Consider the following 26,637-nt stretch of genomic DNA (forward strand, 5'->3'; position numbering starts at 1 on the left):
CGGAATTTGAACACCACGGAGAGAACAAGACGCGCTCACCTCTCAGGTAAGACGTGCATACAGCATTGCATACAAATAACGGGATTAGTAGTCATTGCAGATCAACCACAAAGCCGTAACATCCGATCTATGTTACAACAGTTGGAACTATGTACAGGTTAACGTTTATTTCACCCAATATGTGTGATGATGTTATTCAAAATTAGTTTTTGTATTATCTAAATATGTTTTATGTTCATATAAAGAAATAATGAAAGCATGAGCGTATTTTGATCGGGGATAAACGTAATGTTCAATTTGGTTCCGGCATCTTTGTCTAATATGTTTGGTAATATTACACTTAGTTAAGATTAAAGTATAATGTTAGTTATTTCCAATGCTTATTTACTATAACTTGTAAACGTTTGGAGTTTCTAATAAAACTGCCATGCGCATATACATTATATTAAGTATTCACAACTTTGAAGTATATTAAGAGATTTAATCAAACACAGATCACAGGACAGTGTTCTTTGGAAGTATTTTCATCAAAGTGTACTACTGTCGCTAAATTAATTGCATGGTGGATATCATTAGATCGTTTATACACCCACACAATCAGTATGCATTGATGAACTTCAAACTCACATGTGACATGTCATTAGCGATATGGTTTCATTGTATAACAACATCAACAATCAAGTATTCACCAGACAATAGCTGTATTTCTACTGAAGTCCACTGAATGTGTTGTATGGGCGTTGATTCAGGTTCATCTGTTCTTTGCTTGAACACACTGCGTGATCTATCCACATTCTTGTCAGTCAGAACAAACTGGTATCAAAGGGCCATTTGGGATTTCATATTCACTTCTAACATGATAATTATATGACAATAATAAACGGCGTGTATGCACAATCTGGTAAAGTCAGGATGTATGGCATTGTTCCATACGGGCAAAGTGCAAGACTAACCTTCACTAATGAATGATTCATTATTTTACAAAGGTGACTTGTACAGATACATTAAACCAGTAAAGAGATAGTACATGCCTTTGTGCCCACACTGTCAACAATATGCATGGTTTCTGCAGTCTCAGAAAAAAGACGTGACATTGTAACACCGGGTGTTCTGAAAAACATGTAATGATAGACGAAAAGAAACAAAATGTGTGACTCATCATGTTGTTTATAAGAGTTAATGTCACACTTGTCTGCTGCATGATGCACAGGTGTTACTGTATATGATAAAGATACCAGTGATCCGTTAATCACACCTACACAATCAACAACTGTCATCGTGTCCTTTGATGTTTTCCCGTTCACTGCAGGTTAACAGGACCTGTATTATACACTAACGATGCGCTTGACACAAAGCAATCGACTCATCATCATTTATTTCATATAGATTTGCATGAATCCAACAGTACAACCTGTGTAAAATATGAGTGAGCATACATACTGCGAAAAAAGCAAAATTCATTTAAAGTTAACATACTGCATTTACATTATTTCTTAGTTGAAACACCTTATCAGTGAAAATACAAAGGTTATCAGCATTGGTGAACAAGTAGATAATTGTTTTTACATATTTGAGGGTAATGATAATAGGCTGGAATGTATCTGATGCGCAAATCGTGATAAACTTTGCATACCAGAAACAATACACTATAACTTTCTAAATGTAGGGTGTTGATGTTCAGGTTGACGCAAAGGTTTCACTTTTCAGCAACGTTATTTTGTTCGTTGGGCGTCATCATTCACCCGAAGCCGGAAGACGTGTTTCTGGGACATAAGCATGAAGTATTGAGTACATCAAGGCTAAGACAATTATTTAGCATGATGGTATAACGGTTTCTTCACGAATACACATTTGTTTGGGCATATTTAAATACATTGTTATGAATTTCATGAAGAAAAGGAACTATTTGCTGAAGATGTATTTTCTGGTTAGCCTGTACTAAGAGGTATGTCGTGATAAAGGTAAAACGGGTCCATGCAAGTGCTGACTAATGTCGTTCGTCATTAACTGAGAAATAACAAAACTCTACCCTAAAATGTGTGACCTTATTCAACACAGCGTGGAAGCCTGGTGGCTGGTGCGATGATTCTTCGCGTCTAAGAAGCAGGTTGGATTCTCCACGTGTGTACAATGTGTGAAGTCCTGTCTTGTCTCCTGCGGCCCTATGGGATATTACTAAAACGACCGAATAGTTCTATTGATACATTTTATCGTTCATTCAAGATAACTTTGTCAACAAACTGTAGTCTAGTTTGGACTGCAAAATAGGCTATCAAAATAGACTTGTGGAACAATTACCTTGTTACCTGAGATGATGGTAGGCACTCCATAGCTACTGGAAACAAGCGGTTCAGATTATCACTTCAGTTGAGAACTAGCGGAGATTGCCCTGCCCCCAACAAGCACTGATCCGCTGAGTAGATGAGTGGCTGGTACACTGCCTCTGGGTCATTTGAAACACCGAGACAGCCTCACGAAAACAGTTTGTGCTCCGTTGGAAATGGACACCTGGATGATAATACTGAAATGGAAAGTAAGCCCCTGTAAACATTAAATGTGCTTCTATCCCCATCCCTGTAAAACAGTATCAACTGATCCAGACAAAATATTAGATATACAGAAGTAAATTTGATGTATTTCACCCCAGAACAAGGAACAAAAGTATCACGTACCATCTGGTGCCATCTAGAAACGCGAGAGTGCAAGCAAATTATAATTTTCATATACGATTCCAAATGAAGCGTATTGCTTCATTAGCTCAGCTTTCTTGACGTATAATGCTCTGGCGTGCAAGGAAATGAGATTATGCTGAAATCTTTTTTGCATAGCATGAAAAATATAGTTGTTTCCTTTAAGCTGGAATTTGATGGAGGATTGCTTGCGCTTTGACAGGATACAAGCCTTTTTGTCATGGACGTCTTGTACATACTCATCGTGTGAAGTACAACAGCTGAAGAAGAACCCTGTAGATGAATAAATTAGGCGTATTCTTAATTCACGAGGAGAAACAGTGTTTAACATCAATACCCTAACTGATTAATTCTGCTAATATCTTTGGTCACACACATCTTCCGTCATCAGTCAGGAATCTGTGATTAGCCTCGGATACTGAAATCACGACACATATGTTTCCACACACGACGTCTCCCGCCAGGAGCATTTATGTTGCATGGCTTCTCATATATGACGTTTTCTTTCTATCAAACATAACCAGTCAGCAATCGTTCTAAGTACCAAGTCAGTATTGACATATGGCAACGATTTCGTGACGATTTCGTTTCTCTGAAGGAAAAATAGCTACAAAACGACAAATTGCGTGCTCAAACAGAAATATCACTTGACACATTCAGAAACAGTATAGCAGCTCGTTATAAACGTCATTAGCAAACAAGATGAGTCGGAGGATGCAGCAATGCTAAAGAGAGACGAGGGAGGGCGATGGCATATCCTTGTGTGGTGGGGCTTAAAACAGGTTGACATTTCTTAATAGAATAAAAATAGTTACCTGGTAATAATATCTGCCACAAATGTTTATCAGTTTCAGATTCGTTAGTAAAAGATCGAATGTCTTATATTTGAGTTAATAAAGCACACAGCGTTTCAAGTTTCAGAAATTAATGCTTCTACAAATTGGGTTTTTTTCCATTTACACCAATCACAAGTTCCAGTCTTAAATCTCACAAAGCTGATTATAATTCATACTCCGTTTCTTTGAGGCATCTGGGCTATTGCAGGATGATGACATTGTCATACATTTTGGAAAATGACCGTAATGATGTTTTTCTTTCATTCTGTTCTTCCAAATCACTTGAAAAGTATGTGTTTTCCATCATAGAGATTATATAAAAGCGTTATTTTTGTACAGTTTTACATATGCAGAAACATCCTTTCGGGGGGTTTGATAGTCAAGGGAATGTCTCGAAAATATGACCTGACACATGATTCCTGTGAAGTCCACAGAACTATATAAATTGATAATATTCAGCTCTCTGGCATTGAATATACAAAATCCTGGAGTAAAGAAAATCTTCATGTATGCGTCAAAGCATCACAAAAGAAAAAATGTTAAAACCAAGAGAACAATAGAGAAACATGACGAGCTAGAATGTAACTTGAGGGAAAACAGTCTTTAGCAGCTGGTTTCATTTTCTACAGGACGTTAATACATTTCCAGCTAAAAGTACAGTGTAGCTGTAGGGACTGCCTGATGTGTAATGTGTTCAAAGTCACGTGTAGTTGCAGCTTAAATTCCAGTTTTCAGAAGTAGTTGTCACTGTAAAATAAAACATACAACATTTAAGATGAATGTCCATTGCAGAAAGTATTACATAGATGGTCCATAATGTTTTTACGTGTCAGGCAGCATGAATCATTTTCTTGAAACACAGGCACCAAACTTAAGGACATCAACAGCTGTCTCACTATCCAGGTTGTTTGCGACTGTTTACTATATTACTCGCAATGTGTACAGTTTTCCCATTTGTTTCGCTTCGCTTGTGTCGCTTGTTATATAGAAACACGTTGAAGGTTAGGATCAAATGTCGATACTAACGGTTTAAAGATTTTTGTTGTTGTTTTTCTTGTGGTCAAGGGCTATTACACAACAAGGAGACTTTTAGAGTGGCCTCAGTGCATGTGTTCGAGATAACTCAGTAAGAAAAACATCTTCTTTGTTATGTGAACTACATCTTGTCACTACAAATAATAGTGCCCGCTCATCTAGCTAGACAATGTGTATTATTAATCTTGGTAGAGGTGGCATGAATGAAAGCGTAAGAGCTAATGATAAAGTAGATTCGTCTCTTATGTTTTATCGGAGCCACTTGTGACTGTTACGCCATCAACACGGAGACGTATTAAAATGTTAAATGTATAGCTGTATAGCTAAGTGCGGATATATTGGAATGTCCAGTTCCCTTTCATTAAATTGCATAAGGCAATCATCGAGACATATTTTCCAGGCTTTCCGCTTACATTGCCAAGTACTTATCTGAGGTTTCTCTTGGTGTCCAATTCGCATAGATTGCTGCGACTTTAGTTCCTACCTGCCCTTGTGTAAATAAACCCCATGTAACTGATCACATTGTCACAGGCAACTAGATCTAGTGCTTTTAGTGGGAATTTGTCGGAGAATGAATGAATATGTTAATATGTAGTGAATTCAGTCCCGATATAATACTTTTACCTGTACTCAATAGTAACAATATTGTTGCTATATCACTACTAACTCAGGGTGATGTTGCGATGTTTTTACACCAAGTCTGTGTCATTATATCTCCTAAATGACTATTTAGATGGATACAAAGAGGTTTTGCAACAATGCCATTCACTTATGGAGTGTTGAGTGTGAACTATTAGCTGGAAAGGGTCCCTGGACATTGAACGGCCCCTACAGAATTTCCTTCAAATACATTTAGACAAAACTAAAAGCATTTACTACAGAACAAAGATCCCATTTCTTGACACTGACATTATGAAAATTGGCACCTAAGTGAATATTGACATATTCCAGAAAATTGCAGACATTAATCAGAACCACACGTTTGCCTCCTGTCATCCCAACGACACCCAAGAGAAGTTTACCTTCAGTGTTACGGAGACTAGTGTGTGCCATTGTGTCTAGATAAGAACCTTAATCCCAAGCTTGTCAGTTAAAGGAGTACTTACTGATGGAGAGACTTCACATCTCACCAACCAAAGATGGACCACCAAAAGAAGTAGAAAGCGACTCAAGACTTATTAACAGTCAAATGGAAGAATGATAAAGACAAGGAATCAATTCCCTCGTATCTACATATTGTCCACAAAATACAAGTATAATCCACAAAATGGAGACAAGTTGTAGTTTTTTTTTTAGAATAGACCGAACGAAAGAAAATGCGTTTTAATTCTGCTAACACTAAACAGCAGGAAACGTCAGATTTTTATTCAAGTACTAAACATAGGAGGATTGGGAATACAAAGTTCAAAGATTAGTGTGCTTAAAAACCAATGTATGTTGACCGGGCAAAAGAAATATTCGCAAGCTTCAGTCGGAATGTTGGGACTGGAAATGAAATAACCAGAACTGCTTTGTATGCCTTTAGTGTACATCGCCATACATGTGTTCGGGAAATAAAAGTCAATTTCTATTTATTCAAACACACAGAAAAGAACAACTCGAAAAAGATATTTCAGTTTAGCACACTTTTGCTGCTACATAAAACGTAAGTCCACATCTGCCGACTCCCGTTGTTGGTGTCAATAGACGCAACTGCCCCGTGATGTCATAATCTGTAAAGCTTCATTCCCTGTGATGGTACGCAAGTAACTTCAGACCCTCTTCAGATTTGTTTGCTGTCATATGCGTGTGCGTGTATCATACATATGTGTGTGCAATTTTCATACTGTAATGTAACATAAATAGTCCAGAATGAGAATGCATGGACGCATATATTGACGATCTGACTGACAATGTCCAAGTGCCACACATGGTTGCCATATGGTCCTCGAGTCAGTCGGCTGTTACGACAGTCAATACTCGAGATCTGGTCCTATAGCGTTATATCACTGCATTATTTAAATACAAATTGAGTAGTTCGGTTATATAATGGACCTTCCTATGATTCGTAATGAATGGTGGATGATGTTTATACTGAAACATGCTGCATATTAGAGACTGTCCCAAACCATGTCCATTAATGAATGTGAGTTAATTATAATACCATAAAGTATAATTTGCACACGCTGTTTACCATATCAATGTAATCTCCATCGTATAAAACATGAAACCTTTTAAAAAGACTCATATGATTATTTGGATACGCATGACTGAGTATTGTGTGGGCATGTGCCCGTGTGTGGGAGTGTACTACGTTGCTTTGAACAATATTCTGCAGGACTTACTACTTTAGCAAACCACACAATGGTGCTGACAAACCAATCATCCCGGCCAGTATGAATCTGGGTTTCGAACTCAAAAGGGTATCAAGAATAGGGGCGCCTCAGGATACCCATCAATGTGAAAATATATCAGAAGCACTTCAAACGTCTTGTCTGAACCGGATCAAGATGTGATTGGCGGAAATGATGGTGATAGTCTTAAAGGATTGCTCTTATTCAAATTGATCGATCACATCCTATCCGATCTGATGTCTATTTCGATGTTTAAGTGCGCGTTTATCCTAATCGCGATCTCTGTGACGATATTTTGAGGGTACACATTTCATTTTAACTGTCGCGAAATAGAAAATGTGCTCGACGAAATCCAATGTATTCTCGAAATCCAATGTATTGCACCATTCAGATTGTAGGAAAAGCTCTGCTCAGTGATAATCAACATACAAAGACACCGATTTTTGAAAGTGGAATGTTTGAAACGTATTCTTTATAAAGAGTTAACAATGTCACGTATATAAATGCCAACAAAGTAAGATTTATTCAAATGTATTTTAAGTATATGATGCTCTAACATATCACGTTCATATAAACGCCCACGAAGTACGACATATATCTATCTTTTAGGTCATGTTTTGTGAATCATCTGGATAACCTTGACCAGTGACTAAAACGATAAAGGAAGTGACTAATGTGATAAAGGAAGTGACTAATGTGATAAAGGGAGTGACTAAATACCACAATGGAAGTGACTAACTTTGACAAGGAAGTAACTAAATACGATAGAGGAACTGACTAAATACGAGAAAAGATGTGACTATATACGATAAAGGAAGTGACTAATTAAGATAAAGGAAGTGACTAAAGATGATAGAGGAAGTGACTAAATACCACAAAGGGAGTGACTAGTTTAGATAAGGAGGTCACTAAATAATTAAAGATGTAACTAAACACGACAAAGAAGTAACTAAATACGATAAAGGAAGTGACTAAATACGACAAAGGAAGTGACTACATACGATACACTGAAGTGACTAATTATGATAAAGGACGGGGTCATGGCGCAGGTTTGAGTTTCAGGTATTGTCGCTCTGATTACCGACAAAGTGTTTGCCAGGGTCTGGAGTACTCTCCAACCATATGGTTCACGTCATTTCTACATAATTAACATAAGCACGAAACTAGGCATGGTCTTAGATCGTAAGTTCAAATAATAGCAGAAGGGCAGTTTCACATTAATCTTGAGAATTATAAGAAAGGTCATGTTAATTAATGCTTAATACACTTGATACAGCCCTTCCGGCGTTCCATATCAATACATGATTTACTGGTTAAGTCATTCTTCTGACATTTCAAAGTCAAAGATGGAGGTGGATAAAATGTATCAGTTTTATCTGTGACACTTACTTGTAACGTATTCTGCCGGCTTGTGAATTTTCATTTTCCTCCTCCTACATTCAATACATATTTTAAAACCGCATTATTTTCTTGTTGGATGTTCATCTTTTCATGGGTGGTTGAGGTAACTGTTTGCAGGAACTATTTTTATAAGAATGTAAGAAAAATATGGACACTGTCAGCGGCATGAATAAATGGAAATTGTTTTGTAGAATTATAAATAACTCCAATCCATGATATTATAAACCCATTTGGCTCAGTCTCAAAAGAGGTGAATCGATTCCTGTTCTATTACGGGCATTTTAAGAATACCCTAATGTTTATGATGAATAGTAAGAAAAGATATTGGTGATTCGTTTTGTTTTTATGGTGACCTACGTATAACAGCGAGCGATCTCTGCACTTTAAGGCGAAAATCAATCTAACATACGTAAGTATTGAGACTGATATAAACTGAATGCTTGCACTTACAGCTGAAAGGTTTTGCTTCTTGTAGACCCCACAGCATGAAAAAGATATATTTCAACAAGGTAGGGTTATATTGCACCGTTGAAGACCCAGGGTCGATTCCTAACATGAATGCAATTTGTGGAGCCCATTTTTTGGTGTCCCTGTTGTGATTTTAGCTGGGGGTGCGGTGGGCGAGCTGCGATCCAAAGAGGTTTGAGGTGTCGGGATCGAGTCCATCTGTGACCGGGTGTAAAAACTTTGGAGTTAACTTTGTGTGCAGACTCTTTCACTGTTGTCATAACCTCTGATGTACAGTACACAACCCTGTGCACTTAAAAGAGCCCACGAATCCGTTGGTATGTGACGAGATGGTGGCCACGTGAATACGTGCAAACACCTAGTTGCGGGTACAGCGATGTGCAGTAAATTGTGCAAAGTACTGTGACTATGTGTCGCAGTACAGCCGGCTGTGAATGGGTACCTCGATAGGATGAGAAAAAAAAAACCGGTGCGTGTACAGGTAGCAAGAGTCTTATACTCCCCGGGGAGTTGAGACTGATAATAAGGTGGGCCGTTGATATTCACATCCATTGGTCGAGGGAAATATATGTCAGCGCTTTGAGCAAGCACTAGTTGCCTAGTTATGTGCGCAACATAAATATCCTATAAAAATATTTCTTAAAACTCACTCACTCATAGGTTTCATATAATCCGTTTTATCACTGAAATGAAAAAAGATAAATGAAATAATTTCGAATCTCCCAACATATGCTGCCCGACCCATGACTTTGTGCAGAATAATAGGCCGCTCCAAAAGCCATTTGTCATTTCAGTGACACTAAGAAATTGTGACACCATCAAACTAAGTAAATCCCTGGCATGGTTTCCAGTGGTTTGTCAGTGAACAATGGACTAGCCTTTGCGTGTGTTTGTGTCGGGAATGACTCATAAACAAATGCCTGTGATGCAGTAGAGATCGTATAAACGACTCTGCGTTCAGCGGATACTTCCTGTTGCTGTGCAGGAGGTTTTGGCGCCTCAATAATTATTGTCGGAACTAGAACTCACAATCAGTCGTCACCTAGTGGTACTGATACTATAATGGTTGGGGTGAGGGAGGGTGGGCACAGATGGATACTGTGTGTGAAGTCCATTTCTGATGTCCCCCGCCGTGATTTTGCAGGATTACTTGCAAAACGGGGCGTTAAGTTAAACTCACTCGTCGTTGACAAGGGGTAAGGATGTCGCTAGACAACTCGTAATGGATGACTGATCGAGGGCTTGCTGACTGTGCAACTGCGTGTGATCGTATCCTGACGCTGCTGGAGATTGCTCATCATACAGGCAAGAATATTGCTTAATGGGGCGGGACACCACAGACCCCAGTAATGTAGGAAATGGATGGTTGAGACGCGAAGGTCGGGGTTATAATTGGTTTCGAGGAACCTATGCCTGATGGGATCGGGTGGTCAGGCTTACTGAACTGATTAATGCAGGTCACCTTATCCTAATTGCGGAGATTGATGCTCATGATGTCAAACCGTGGATTGTCCAGGGTGGATTTGATTAATTACACACAGCCTTATCACAGCTGAGATACTACTGGGTGTGGTGTTAAACAACATGCAAACAAACCATTCCATTGCCACAAAGGACAAAATGCGGCATCTGCAAAACCATTGTTGAAAAAGTGCTGTTTTCTGTGGCATGGCACTCAGTTGTTGATGCAAATAAACTTGATGCTGTACACGTACTTGACATTTGAAGAATCCTTATTGCTCCCTTTGACATGTAAAACAGTCATTGCATGAATTCAAGGAACATTGTTATCACAAATTCAAAATTGAAGACAGTAGTCTTTAGTCACTGGAACAACCAACAACTGAAGTAATCTCCAAGACAAACAAAAATAATAATACTCATGATAAAGGCAAAGAATTCCACACCTATTTTAAGCACATCAAGAATGTTGGACGCTATGTGTACGATTAGATTCCCTGATTCGTAGATATACTAGATTCAAAATGATTAAGATCAAGGCTTACGTTACCAGTATTTATTAAAAAGGTTGTACTGAAATTCTTCTAAGATATCTGCGGATTGAGCATGACGTATTTTGCTTGTCACACGCCCACGTGTACAGAAGGTAAATATAACCACGTGGCGTGTCTCTTTACAATATCAACAATCCCTATTTATAATGCACTGAAATAATAGATGTGCCACTTTTACATAAGCGAACAGGACTGCGACGTGCGCTCAAGTTGGTAAGCTATATTTCATATAGTTCGAACTTTTCATTGCAAAGAGGTTCCTATAAAGAGGGGCTGTTGCGTTTTCGTCTACGAGAACATTTCTTTTCAGATTTTATTTCCCTCTACTTACCAAAAGTAACGAGTATTATATTTGTCAAAACGGTGAACGGTTTTTGCCACTTTGTAACTAACCATCACTGATTTTATCGTCTTCAGTTCATATATCTGACACTGATACTGTTTTGACAATCGTCGGTTTAACATGCATATACAATATTGAATGTTCCAAAAAATCGTTACCCTCAGTAAGTGTGCATTGTCTTTTCATGCACTTTCCATTCCCCACTGTGCATGATGTTATAATTTTTTGTGCTGTAACCATGTCACTGACACAGGTCGCTCTTGTAATGAGGAAGTGTGATTATTGCTGGTAAAATCGATTTGTTCGCTCGTCGGCGATCGTCAGGCCGCCCTTTGGCAATATCGCCGGAATACGGCTTAGAGGGTGTCAATCTCACGTTAACCCTGTGAACAACCGACCTGTAGTTACAGTTATGTCGTATGCCTTAGTGGGATTTAAAGTTTCAGCAACACACCCTCTCCTATTTTATGACACCTATCTTTTCTCTGACAGGATCAGGTAATGATGGTAAGAATCGTTGACCTTGGCACATGTCAAGTCTTGTTCACCAACAAAAGATATCCTGTAAAGAACAATAAATCGAAATGTCATTAACCTGAGGCTCGTTATTTCCCTTCGAAATCGCATACACCACACAGCGTGTGGGAGTTCCAATCCCTTCCTGCCCCAACCTTTACCCAGGGGCATTTGTCCAAAGCACTGCCAGAGTCTACAACTGAAAGTTAAGATAGCCTCCGAGGCTCCCTCTCCTTGTTTAACGACTGATAGTGAAATATCCGTCGCTGTCGGACCGACAATTAGTTCCGAAATTCTGCTCAAGCGCTATCGAACTGGAAGGCATTTATCTGCAGTGTTTAATCCGTATTTGTCGTGCCGAGCTGCAGAGTGTATGTTCTTGTGCGTCTGTGTCTAACAGGAATTTGCCTCGTGGTCTTTTCTCCTATTTGGAACTTGTTAATCAAAGTCGCATTGTTTACGTTATTAGATTTTTAGGACAAACACATTTTGTTTTGCATTATGATGCACGGCTTTCCACGGACTTTTATACATGATGTTGTAGGCAAAGTAATAACACTTGCCTTCATTGGATGTCCACTACAGCTGCGTCAACATGGTGAACACCCGGTGTTATGCCCGAAACTTGCTCGTCCTCGCGAAAAAGACATTCACTGTATGATCTGGCGTAGTTACATCCAGTGTCACTGCATCACGCTATCAGTTTGTATGGCAATTAAACATGGACGTATGGCATCATGACACCTCGTCACCGAATGGTTATGGCACCTGCCTCAACAATACCTTGTCACTGAATCATCAACATCAGATGTGTGAAAAGAATGTAGAAATATAAACATCCATCTGTTCATTGAATAGGTCTATTATCCTCGCACTTTATAACTCTTAAACATAAGGTGTCGCGGAGACCTGGTATCATACTATATGCCACGCGGTAAAGACACAACTCGCGAACACTGCATCACAGCAGTTTCGTATATGAAAGAGATATTACGCTCGACACGTGAAAATTTTAGGCAACACCTGACCCATACATATACACTTTAAAGTAGTAATGACAGTTATACCACAGAAACGCTATTCCTGCAGAATTCCATTTCAGCGGAGCCCTGACGTCTGCATCAGCCACCTCAGTCAAAATATAAAATGATTTCCCCCAAATCACTTCTTGCCTCCGGCAACTATCTATCAACCAAGCGATTTGATGTGTTATCGCTGTTACTGATGATATTTAATAATGACTGTAAATCATATTCATGCGACGATGTTAATGCAAGCATTGTGCTACGGTAACTCGTATACGTTATTTAATTAATTATTTATTTTTTTATCTTTTAATCTTTAACAAGCACTCTTGTTTTCACTATGACCAATAAAAACTTCTTGGCGTACTGTGGCTGTTTAGGCTTATTGCAACTATTAACTGAAATGTGATTGCCTGATGGTTAACCTCGTACACAGCAATATTCTAACTATATGACACAGACCGGCAAATAATCGAGTCTGGGTCTGAAAACCAGTGATTGACATCATGAGCTTCAGCATACCTTATCCGGAAGGGTAGACTCGTTATATCTTCGCGGACGATATTTATACATGGGTGAAGGTAAAACGTATATTTATCTAAGTTTAGAGACATGAAAAACATATACATGTAATATTATTTAGATACGTGTAGACAATAGTTTCATCTATGTTTAAAGACGATAAAACATTTACAAATAGAGTATGTTTGAGGCCGATAGAATCTTACATTTTCGTGCGTGTAGACGATGCTTGCAGCATAACACAGCGTATCGTTACGCCTGGTCATATTGTCCTGTGAAGATGCGACTCTAGTTGGATATACTTTATGTAACACACACACACGTTTTTAGAGCAGGTGGTTGTTCAATTTCATTTGTCCTTTTCCAGATTTTCGTAACTTGATAAAAATAAGACAAACCGTCAAATTATAAGGTATACACGAAAGACACCTAAAAAGATCTATTCAACAAAACTGCGTGTTATATTTAGGTAGTATCACTTACAGACACGTCAAGGTGGAAAGTGAAACATGTTCGTTATGAGTTAACCCATGGATCAGAACTATTGTCCAATTGTTGTTACTTAAGTCGATAATTCGACAGCAGATGAAGCTTTTCTTTTCCACTGAAATCGTGACACCATTTACGTACGTACGTATGTACGTACGTACGAGTGAAGTTGCATGCGCAGATGTCACCAGCGAACATGTGCCATATTAAGGGTTTCCTCTAAGGTCAGGACACGTATACGATTCCATATTTTAACCTGTTACCTTGTGTGTGTGTTTTTTTTTGGTTTTTTAAAAGCAACTACTGCATCTTTGTAGATCGTCCTTATTCGTATCGGAAGGTCCCGATAAGATGCTTACAGGGATATTTTTAAGTTGTTGCGATCAAACAGTGATCAAACAGTTTAGACTGTAGTGATGCTGTATATATAGTCATTTAATACCTTGGGTTCTGTAGTGTTGCCAGCCGTTTCATCGACGTAATATTATACTTGTTATCTTATATTTGCCTTGAGCACGTGTTGGAAGAATAACACGTCGACAGATATTTCACCTCTCGTATCTTTTCTTTTTTCGACAGTATCACAAAAGTAGTACAGTGGAAATGAATTCTTGCCACTTCTGTAAATCAATATTGCGCCAAGTAGATCGGAAATGTTTAAACAAGAGTTGTACAATATCTTAAGCTGAAGTCATCCTTCGATAAGGTCATCTAGCCAATGCCAATATTATCATATTGATATTCTGATTAGCTAGGAAACTGCATGATGACAATGCACACGTATCATTTACTGGACCATCAGCTGAGTAACAAGGGTGCATGTGTTCAATCGCTGCCCGGGGAGGAAGTACAGTAGCAATGCTGAACAGACGTTAATACCGTCAATAAGACTATCAATATATTTCACGTTCAACAAACAGTCTGAAACAGATTCAAATATATGTTATACTATGGAGAATATGTGCTGAGTTTTTGTAACAATAAATAGGAATGCGATTTCTGTCATGAACCATTATCAAGGATGTATTCGGAATCAGTTTTACCGATACCGATCTTTGATGTGAGATGGTTTGTCAACCCGGATGAATAGCGTCTGTATCGATACATAAGGCTGTGCACCAAAATACATCGCGTCCCAGAGCGATTAAACTTGGGCTGTCGAAGTGATCAAACGAAGCTTAGCCCATTACACAATCCCAATAAAGACCCTTGGTTGGGTGACTGGTGTGATGGCTTAAATTAGACCCAAACCGGCATGTTTCCGAAATCAAGTGTTAAAGGACTTTTAGGCAGTACTGTAAACCGACAAAACATCAACTTAGATGCCTCTGTAACGCTTCATAAACGTGAGGGCGACATATTTCGAGAGTATTTGATAGTCGCATTTGATCTGTAAGTGTATAAGAAGACAGTTTGAACTACACGAACGCCGAATGATACCATGTCGTTCATAAAACGTTGACGCGTGATCAAATGCATGTTCATACTCCAAGAACGCATACAACGCAAGAGGCTGTGGGGCTGCTTTGTGGTTCAAGCGTCCTCTCATCACGCCGAAGACTTAGTTCGATTTCTCACATGGGATAATGAGTAAAGCCTATCTCTGGTGTCCCCCACCATGGTAATGCTGGAATATTTCTAAAAGCGGCGTACACCTCACTCACATAAAGTGAAGGTGGTTATTACCCCACTATATGCGGCTTTAATACTCAGATTCGATCGATTACATAATCGTATATATATTACCCATGTCTGCATTAACATCATCGGCTAACTTCCATCATCTGTGTGGCATCATTATTGGGTTTCCGATTCTTGTTAAGAATCTCTCAGTAATACGTTAATCACAATGCATCGCACAGACGACTTCAATTAAAAGCGACGTCGGTATGGTAGACACGATCATTAGAGATTTAATGTAAGTCAACATTGCCGGGGGAGCAATCCATATGAAGGTGCTGAAGTAAAGTCATAAAGAACTGCAGGGCATTGTCAGCAGCACGGATCGGGTCGTATCAACTCCATTCTCTACCACGCAAGGCCATTCCACCACCTATAAGTGAAAACACCTACTTTTCCATCTGTATCCCCACAAAAATTTCAAGGTTAAATATTCAAGTAATAATATAGATGACGACTTTGTCTTTACACACGCTTGAGAATTCTCCAACTGGATATGGAAGTATTCTCAGTTTCGTTGTGACGTGACCTGTCTCTCGTCCAAAGGGAAATGTGTATGTCGTTTAAAAGATTAGAATCATTAGACAATAACCCTTCCCTGTGCACAACGTCAGAGTCAATTTCTGTATGGTGGAAGGGTCTCGGCGTCGTCAGATGTGTAATTATATGTACTTTACACACAACATAATCCATGGTGACATGCTTCAATCAGTTTTTTAGCATGTCGAGGTTTACGTTGGCACTTAAATAAAACACTTTCAATGATCGCCACCTTTCAGACTGCCGATATGACTTATGTTTATGACTATATTTAATCATGTTTAGTTTCATCTTCATCTTATAAACTGCACACTAAACTGACAGCATTTTGACATGTTAAAATCCAGACATTCCGTTTAACTTCTGATACAAAAATATCTCGTTGCAGCGTTGTCATCCGTAGGCAAATCAGCAGCTGAATACCCACCTGTTTACACTAGCCCTCTGTCATTTAATACTGTAGGACTACAGTGGATGTTTGCCTTTGAGACTGATGCCGTCAGTGTGTACAGAACAGTTGTACGGAAACCTCAGCTTCTTTCAAATTCTTAAAATCGTTGTTATTGAACCAATACAAACAAGCCGCAAGTGCGAGCAAGCACATTTAGAGGCATATTCTGCGGGAAGTCTTTAACGTAGGAGTTGCGACAGATAGCGCCGAAGAGCCCACTTATACAAAACACATATTTGTTTTGTAATACGCCACGTGCACTATAAGTATATGATTCGTGTCCACGAGGACATTGCTAAATAGAATTGTTATAATACCATGAGACCTAACGGAGGACACCATTTCTCCCAACTATTTCAAACAAAATTCAAATGCTTGTAAGAACAATTAAAGACATTTACGAAGTGAATTCCCGTGACATAATAAAACCGATTTAAAAAAACTTTCCTGAACATTTGTGTAAATGTTCCCCATAAAACTATTATGTACAATCCGTGTTTGTTGTGATAACAGAACCCAGGGTGTAGTAACGTTAGCCTAACGTATGTGACCAAGTGAGTTTGTTGATCTGGTGGGATAACGTCACGTGACTAAAACCCTGTTGGGCCAACAGATAATAATCAGATTGTTTGAGAACTTCAAGCATGCATTGTGCATAGAGTAATGGGCACGATAAATGGACTATTGTTGTTATTTATGAAACAAAACAAAATAGGTCGAGTGTTTCTAACCAATGAGCTGCCAACGTCAGTTAGATCAATCTGTTTCCGGCATATCTAAGACACCAGTGCAACCATGGTCATACGAAAAGCCGAAAGCCTGTCATACCATAGATTTTTAAGATTTTTTGTACTTTCTTATGTAACCATTGGCAATGCACAAAGGTAGCTTATTCTATGTATGGCATGAAGAAAGTTTAATTCAGCAAAGCAAGACTCTTGCCAAGCTGCCTGCAGGGGGCTTGATGGGATTAGTTAGACTTTTCCAACCGGATACCCATTTTCTCCTGATGAACAGAAACTCACTTGCCTAAGGTGAGACCAAATGCATCACATGCGTTTTGTTTTGGGTCAGAACTTAAGTCACTGAGGCTCTCAGGAGTCGAGCTGACAAACACCCATCTCTGAACGTTTCGAAACCGAAACTGATTTGTGACCCGAGCTCTATGCACAGAACCAGACGAACCACATTGCAAGCCACAAACAAAGTACTAGTAGTTAAACATATCATACATAGGTTGAATCATGTCAAACAGGAGGATAAATCAAGCAAAATTACTCTGGAAGCAAACAAATTCACACACACACCACCACCACCCAACCTGATCCAAAGTTAAAATTGAGGTCAATCACTCAGCGGATCCCTGATAATCACTGACAACCCCGGGTGTTGGCAAAAAGGAGTAAGTAAAGGTTCGCTAATACCAGTGACACTAACGTTTAAGGGTGGTGTGATAGCCTAACTAACTAACTAACTAACTAACTAACTAACTAAATAACTAACTAAATAACTAACTAAATAACTAACTAACTAAACTTTGAATGGCTATTGCGCCGAGCATACACAATACACAACTACAAAAGATGTGGCAGTTATACTTTTCACAAAATGTACAGGATGTGCTTCTAATATCGGTACGAAGCCGAGAAACTCGAGCTGCCTGAATATAAACACCTCGAAACATACTTGATACGGCTTATCTGTAAATACGTTCAAAACAACTGAAACTGCATCTGCATCATGTCATAAGCTATTAATAATCATAAGGTTCTATATTCAATTTCTTGTCAGCAAGTGTTATTCTTACCTTTGTTAATCGAGGCGAGTTATTTTAAGAAATTGTTGACATTTATAGCAACGTATATTGTTTAAACTATCTATGTCAAAAAGCTATAAACACTTCTAAGGCTTGTGAGGAGAAATGTGTATTTAAGGCTTCCTCGAGGACGTTACAAACAGCCTACGATTCATCTCATAGATTCTCCTCTGGGGGCCGTGTCAAAAGTAGAAGTTTTCTTTACACAATTAAAACTGTGCAGAATGCGTATTTTATAACAACTAATAACGTAATGGCACATTCACGTCTGGTGTAACAAAAATACATACATGATCTCATAAAGTACAGTAAATTAGGAACAAAACAATTAAGTGATGTTTAAATTTTTGAGTGCCCCCTGCTGCTATTCAGACGTCATACCTTAGAGAGTAGATAAACGACAAGGTAACAATACGTTTTGATACATTTCATGCTTAGTACAGAGGTCATAAATGCCTCCGTAGATCTGAAGAATGTAATGAATATCAGATATTGGTCAAGCAATGTTTGCTGGACAGACGCGCTGTATCTTGTGGCACTGTATGTGTGGTGTTCTTTCAACATGCAAGGAGGTCGGGGTGTTTTCAAAATGTCATTTATTTGGAGTACTTTTCATGGTGGGTTATATTTCAAGGGCATTTATCTTCATGTCATTTAACGATCGATCGTTTCCACAAATAGTAAAGTTAGCTTAAAAGTCGATTCTCTCTCTAGGTTACTGTAAACCAGGATCAATGGATGTGACGACCGTGAAACTGTGTGTGACCAACTGTTCTACCAATCCATTACTTACATGAGAGTAAAAGATGAATGCCAGGAAAGAAAGACATATAGATTTAGGTGTCATACTAACACCAACTCGACTGACGTGATTTTAAAGAGTCACTCAACCTAGATGCAAACATCCGCTTTGTTAAGTACATATTAAGCTGAAATTGATAATAAGACTGGACCTATTCCTTCTTCAGCTGTGCTGTTCTATACAAAGCCGGACAATTCAAAGTATAGAAACATCTGAAGAATCAATATCACCCAAGACAACATTGCTGCGTGCTCGAACAACATTGTTACGATGAAGCATGTCCTTCTGCCATGAATGTAGGAGGTCATCCAGCTTCATAGACCATGTACCCGCGAAGCTCGTTAGCTTCCATCAATGCACTTGAGAACATACAACATTGTGGATTAAACTGTTTGATTTGAAAACCCCACCATGTCGTAAATAGAAACATGCAAAAACCTTGATTACTAACAGACATCGTTTATTTGTGTTTTTGTATATGGCGTGTCCGACGAGATACTGACACCATGGCAGGAATGTCGAATAACATTGTTTAAATGATATTTGCATACGTGTGATTACCAGTTAGATCTATGGACGTCTTATGAGGGTGATGTATCCACCCGAGCATCAGCACATACAATTGGAAATTAAGAAATTGTTTTAATGAGTAATAACAAAACTCGAAGCTTGTGAGAATGGTTTTAATGGATAACAGGGCTTACAACTTTGTTTTATAGCCGGCCCTGTGGGCCAGTCCATTTTTCCATGGATATATATTTTTCCGTGTCACTGACTATGGGTGATATTTTGATAATAGTTTACAGGTGTGGTAGCTGGAGGACCACTGCATGTATAGTTCATGATCAATCAAACCGTAACTTCCACAGATCAGCCTACCCTTTTATCTAACACTAAACGTGATTAGTATTTTAAAAAAGCTTTCAGTGATCAAGTCATTTTTGTTAAATTTGCTGTTGCGCATGTTTACCTTTCACAAGGAGAGTTACAAATCCCCTGTGCTAATTGCATGAAGAATATGTAGAGACCATCATTGCCAAAGATACTGACCATTCTGACTTTGCCTGCTTGTCTCATTCACTTGGCAGTGAATCAACAGGGACCACCAAGTTATGCTTTGTAAAATATGCTTTTGCATATGTTTGCGTTTACTGAACTATAAGTAACACTTGAGTATTTTAACATCTTACCTCAGTTTCCTATGTTTGATACAGGGCCGGTTACATGTTCACAGGGCCAGCAACATTTTTCAGTTATCTGAACGGTGCGCTTCCCGGGTTTTTAGGAGTTTCACACACTGTATACAGTTTAAGGTGAAGTATATAATGAATCTATGGACCTGAAGGGTATGACTTCTAACATCATTAATCTTCACACTGGTGATTTATTCTCAATCAACATTAATAGAGTGGGTGATAATGCAGATATATCAACGACTGCAATAAGGGATGCTTGCGATAGGAGAATCCGAAATAAAACTGTTATAATAGATAATCATAAGTATTTGATGTTGCAAAATATGTTTATTCCCCTCCCTGTGGTGTTGACAAATTCTGCTCATTTAGGTCATCTCTACGTGCACTCTTCCGACACTATAAAGAGAGGGATCAATCATTCTGTCTGTGGTATCCTTATTTCATGAGAATCAATGCATATCCAAAATGCATATACGCGTGCACGCACGCACGCGCATCTCCACATCGTGTCAATCTACCAACCCTGTCGAATATGATCAGTGTTAATCACCTCTGACAAACACATATTCAAGCTTTTCGGATGTTCTAGGTATCTTAATCTAGTAATTGACATCTTAAAATCAGTTCATCAATTTACAATTGAAACTAGGCGTTTACACTAAGCAAATCATATATTATATATACTATTTAAATAAGCTCTTAAAGCTATACTACAAGTGATGCAGATTGCAAATGTTTACCAATGTGTCTAACTATTATGTATCTAAATCTGTTGATATTAGATATCACTTGTGTTGTTTGTTATCGTCGTGATAATGTTTCATTGACCTATGTATACTTCAGCGGCCTGCATATAAGGTCTTTTGAGGTTGTTGACCAATCCAGTTCATGTATGTTTCATGAAATGTATGCGATTAGGTGCCTGACTCTGAGGGTGCGGGTTCGAATCCCGGATGGGACTCAACCGAAAAAAGTACTAGAATTTGTACTTTACTAAGAAAGTGAAATCCCAAATATGACATATGTTGTATGTGTAAAAACCATTTGCAAAATCTATCTGCTCACTATGTACATTAGAAAGCTAAACACTACTTCAATATTTATTTCATCTCAATGATTTAAAATAAATAATCAAAACCCTGTCAATAATCGCACAATCACAATCCCCTCTCATCTGTATACTCTATTCACTTTAATCTCATACTGCTTAACCTACCGTGTAACCTCTTTGGTTCAGTTCATCATGCCACACAGGGAAATACCACGTGTGGTTTCAATTGTAGGGCATGTAAGGGTTTTGGGAGACAGCCGTTCAGATTTCTAGAGCCATATTTACAGACATCATTGCTTATTCATGCATTCATATACAGGTTTTGAAACGTAGAAATATCAAACAGATTACAAAAGGATTTCCATAACATTGTTTAATGTAATGCAACAAATGTGGTTTTCGACATACATGTATACATATTGATAACGCTGAATCATCTTTGTCTTCTCCAGTATCTTGTGTTTTGTCTTCAGTTTGCATATCAGAATATAACAGTATATCATTTTATAATAACAGTATGCACAGTTTATATAACTGAGTTATCTTTTCCCATCATACAACGCTGAAACACGGCATACTTTCCATGTATTTGTTTTAGTTGGGAATGGGCTTTTAAAAGAAAAGTAATGTGTCGTATGACATTGTATTTGCGATTTAAGTGTCTCATTTGGGTGAGATTTTACACAAAATATATCTGTCTGTGAAAAGTACACTCAGCTAGACTGTCACCAGCGACGAGGCTAGAGGCGGCTGTTTAGACGCTGGTGTGGCGCCCGAAACAAGCTCTGGCTTCATAGCTCTTCTGGCCGTAAGCCGTGGCATCCAGTCTAATTGCGGGGGAGTTAGCTGAGCGGTGAACGCCGCCAGTTAACGGCACTGACGGTGACGCAAGCCGAAGTTGGTAAGGCCCCAGGGAGAGAGGACGACACGGCACTCGCGTTTGAGCGGCAACGTCAGTGGCCTCAAATATCACTTTACTGAGAAATCGTTACGACGGTGAACATTTCTTGAAGATAATGACATTTGTGACAGAAACAAATCTGATTCTTGTGGCGGAGAACACGCACACACGAGACCTTGACGAATTGTCATTGATTTTCACCATTCCGTCTATCTGTTCGGACTTTCTAGCGTGTGCCTTCTCCCTGTCAAGACCACAACTGACCAGCGCTATTAACCGCAAATGAGGAGTGGGGATGTATTACAATGTTAGCACAATATACAGTAATATCAAGAGCTAATGACAGCTGATACTGTTATTTCTTAACGCTTTAGCTACTATACAAACTGCAACGTATGGTCAGATGTTGGTAAGATGGAGATTTATACTATATGTGGTTGAATATTTGTTTGTCAGAGGTGATTAACTCTGATCATATTCGACAGGGTTGGTAGATTGACACGATGTGAAGATGAGTATGTTTTGTTTGAAAGGGTTGGTAGAGTGACACGATGTGGAGATAAGTATGTTTTGCTTGACAGGTTGGTTTATTGACACGATGTGGAGATAAGTATGTTTTGTTTGACAGGGTTGGTAGAGTGACACGATGTCGAGATAAGTATGTTTTGTTTGACAGGTTGGTTGATCGATACGATGTGGAGGTAAGTATGTTTTGTTTGACATGTTGGTAGACTGACACGATGTGGAAATGCGTACCGTATGTTTTGTTTGACAGGTTTGGTAGATTGACACGATGTGGGGAGAGTGTGTTTTGGTTGATAGGGTTGGTTGATTGATACGATGTGGAGGTAAGTATGTTTTGTTTGACATGTTGGTAGACTGACACGATGTGGAAATGCGAATGTTTTGTTTGACAGGTTTGGTAGATTGACACGATGTGGGGAAAGTGTGTTTTGGTTGACAGGGTTGGTACGTTGATACGATGTGGAGGTAAGTATGTTTTGTTTGGCAGGCTTGGAAGATTGACACAATGTGGAGATAAGTATGTTTTGTTTGACAGTGTTGGTAGTTTGACACGATGTTGAGATGACAGTCTTGGTAAACAGCCTCAGTACTTTACACTACAGTACTGAGTGTAACAAAACCTAATGGCAGGTCGCGTCATAAGTAACCTTTGAGACTGACCAATCAGAATACAGCTTACCAAATGGTTAAAGTGGACATTCGCACACACCATTTGAACTTTTTCTCGAAAAGGTTCGTACCCGAACGATTCCAAATGCTATTTAGCGTACGCTCGCTTCCGGTGATGCACACATATTGAAACCATGACAACGCTGAGTAAACAGTCGCTGAAAAAAGTGTTTTTGGCAATATTCAAGATGTCACCTTGCAGAAATATTAGCTATATACATATATAGCTATATACTGCAGGTGAAATAACTGTGTTATGTGGTGGATGTTTGTTTGTGGAGAGATCTGTGTCAGTGACCTGAATATTTTGTAAGTCCCTCCGATCCCGAAGTAGCCGTTGTCTGATAACCTGACGCGATCTTCTACTAGGGTTTGTTAGACTCAGTGGTGGAGTGTAACGAATAACATTGACACTAAGCTTACTTAGGCTGGTGGAAATGGGTATATTTGGCTGGTAGATTGATAATTGTGTGGCATTATCCGTCATCTAAAGAGGGTGTTTTGTAAACATGATATCTTTTCAAGGTGTTTTTGTAATCTGTCACTGTTCTGTTTCATGAATACTTTAAACTATATTTTTTCAGATTAAACGGTGACTAGAACGACAACCATATCAAGCCAATATCAACTCGCTCAGAGGGTCGCCGTCGTCAACATGAGGAACTACCCCCAGTGCATTGCAAGGTCACCCATCATTACTTCTGCTGTTTTCTTCTTAGCGGCTGCCCAAATACCATGCATCTACAGTGTGATTATCTCCCTTGATGTTACCAAGCTTACTGTTTCCAACACAACCGAGCTTCCATCCCTCTCCTCCATCCGTCCCTCTTCATTACAAAAAGATAGTCTACTTCGTGATATGTTTAGTAGATTATGCAAGTTTCATAACAGCATCCTCTGTTCTGGTCACTATAGACCATCCTCCAAACAGATCGCCTTACGCAAGCCTCGTTTTTTACGTGATTGGTTCCAAAACGATCCGAGAACAAAGAAGCGTAAACACAAAGAGGACTTCCAGTCACCTTTCAAACATTTATCGCTGGGTAGACTGCATGTGACCCCCAAACCAGCGGCCCTGCGAACAATCCTAGCCTTTACACCCAGTTTATCGGGGAAACTTCGCCCATCTGGTGATAATGGAGGGTCCATGCCTACAGACCTCTCATCTTCATTCCTAAGTGTTCCTCTGCCAAAAATTGGTAAACGAGGACCTTTCAGGTACAACAAGAAAGTGTTTGTGTACGGAGAGGACGACCGCTTCCCCGTGTTTGCTTCAAGTATGAGGCGGTATCCTTACTCTAACGTCGTGCGCTTGTCTAGTGGATGCACCGGGACGCTGCTGACGCCGCTTCATGTCTTAACTGCTGCACACTGTGTACACAACGGAGAGGAATTTAGGAACAATCTCCAAATGCTGAAAATTGAGGTACCGGATACTATGGGTTTCCGAGTGTATTACATTGAGAAAATCAGCATTCCCAAGCAGTGGTCACGCCGGAGTTTCATGGGAGAGACTGCAAGATCTTCTTATGACTACGCTATTGTGAAGCTCAGTTTTGCTGTAGCAGGAAGGAAACGTTTCATGCCTTTGTCAGTTCCCAAAGGCAACATTTTGAATGAAGACACATATTTTCTGGCATTTAAATCACTTAATGATCCAATGCTTTGGAGCTCACAATGCCACTCGCGCTCCAACATGGCGTTGATGGACGGGCAGCTTCTTCTGACGCGCTGCGACTCTTCTGTAGGCAACTCCGGCGCTGCTGTCTTCACAGATGATCCTCGAGAGGGCAAGAGAATTATTGGCATAATCTCCAACACCAGATCCGTTGCCAGTATGAGTTTCGTAACACGCTACAGCATCATCACTGCTCTGACTCTGGGAAAACTTTGGGAAATTTGTTCCATGATGGCTCCATACGGCCAGCGATATCGTGTTTGCCCTTCCTTCAAATATCTACCACATGCCACAAATGAACCAGTAGATAACAGAATTATACCCTTCTTTGGCTGAGATATCCACCACAGAATATTGATGGATTTCCATACTGGCTCTCAGTCAGAGCCTTTGTCTGCTTCTCACATATTCTCACTGACGAGACAATTCGTGAGCAGAAAAAGAGGTCTACAAACTGCAGTGCACCACGGCTTCCTGCTTCTGGGAAGGTTGATGACCAGAGGATTGTCCAGCTGTCCAGGGACTCAGGACAACAATGAGTTTGAATGACAGTTTCATAATGGCATGAGTCTGACTGCATCCTTTGAACTTTCATCCGATCTGATAGAATATGAAACTATTCCCTGACACAGGTGACTGTTTTGGATGGATATATGAATATGATCCTACTGGACGAGGTTGTTTCGACCAATATGTACGGAATAGCATGTACAAGTGAACATTAGCTGTCTGCTTCATTATGTGTCACTATGTTTGGTTTGTACTTGCGTTATGTATGTACAGTATCATTAGTGGTAAACTAGCAACACTATTAACAATCGACTTTTGCGTACAAAATGAATACGTAAGTATCCCCGACAAAACTCGCAACATATGTTTGAATGAAACCCACACATCTTGTCATTTGTACTTTGCCCATGCAGCATTGTTGTGTTGAACCTATACTACTATACTATCGAGAGTTCATATACTTGACTTAAGTAATTGTACGTAGGTGTTTTTATTTTATTTTTTACGTTAAGCCTCCGTTATGATAGCCTGAAAACACACGTTTATATCAACTGTGAATAATCTAAGATGCATGTAGCAACAAAGACTCGTAACTTACATTATCAAAAAAAAGTGTTGGTTTCAAAGAGATGAAATTCTGTAAAGGAACTGGGGGGAAAAGTAATATTTGCCTCGTGTGTCATTCTACAAATAATATTAAACATACCATTTAAACAGACTTTCTTTAGAATCGTAAATATTTGTCTTAGGAACGTCTGTCCGATTGGACATGTACGACTTGGTCCAACAAATGCAAATCCAGAACCAGATGACAAATTATTTTCCGGTTTGCTATAGACATATTTGGAATGAATCACCAAATGGATAAATATCGTTTAAACAATTGTCTGTATCTGTTTCCTTCACTTGTGCGCCGAGATGATTTTGTTTGATAATACACTACTTGAAACGGTTCTCTCTCCCTTGGAACACCTTTATTGAGAAGGTTAAGTACAGGTCATTGCAAAAAGAGTAACAACTGATGGAAGTTCAAGCAATTTCTAGAGGCGTCCGACACATTTGGAAACGTTCGGGTTTTCAATCATTCTCTTCTACGGAACAATCACAAAAACACATACCAAGTATAGAAAAATATCTTACAGACT

General features: G+C 39.2%; 2 protein-coding genes across 2 annotated transcripts in view; both read left to right on the top strand.

Moving 5' to 3' along the window:
• On the top strand, positions 1-26,375 carry LOC137296846 (uncharacterized). The gene is made up of 2 exons (XM_067828713.1): positions 1-46; positions 23,889-26,375. Exon 2 carries the CDS (start codon positions 23,960-23,962, stop codon positions 25,316-25,318), a length of 1,359 nt encoding a protein of 452 aa, XP_067684814.1. The 5' UTR covers positions 1-46; positions 23,889-23,959; the 3' UTR covers positions 25,319-26,375.
• The window catches only part of LOC137296579 (regulator of nonsense transcripts 2-like), a 269,128-nt gene that overhangs the window by 108,056 nt on the left and 134,435 nt on the right, over positions 1-26,637 (top strand). The window lies entirely within an intron of this gene.

Source organism: Haliotis asinina, chromosome 9, assembly GCF_037392515.1.
Source record: "Haliotis asinina isolate JCU_RB_2024 chromosome 9, JCU_Hal_asi_v2, whole genome shotgun sequence".
Taxonomy (NCBI): Eukaryota; Metazoa; Mollusca; class Gastropoda; order Lepetellida; family Haliotidae; genus Haliotis; species Haliotis asinina.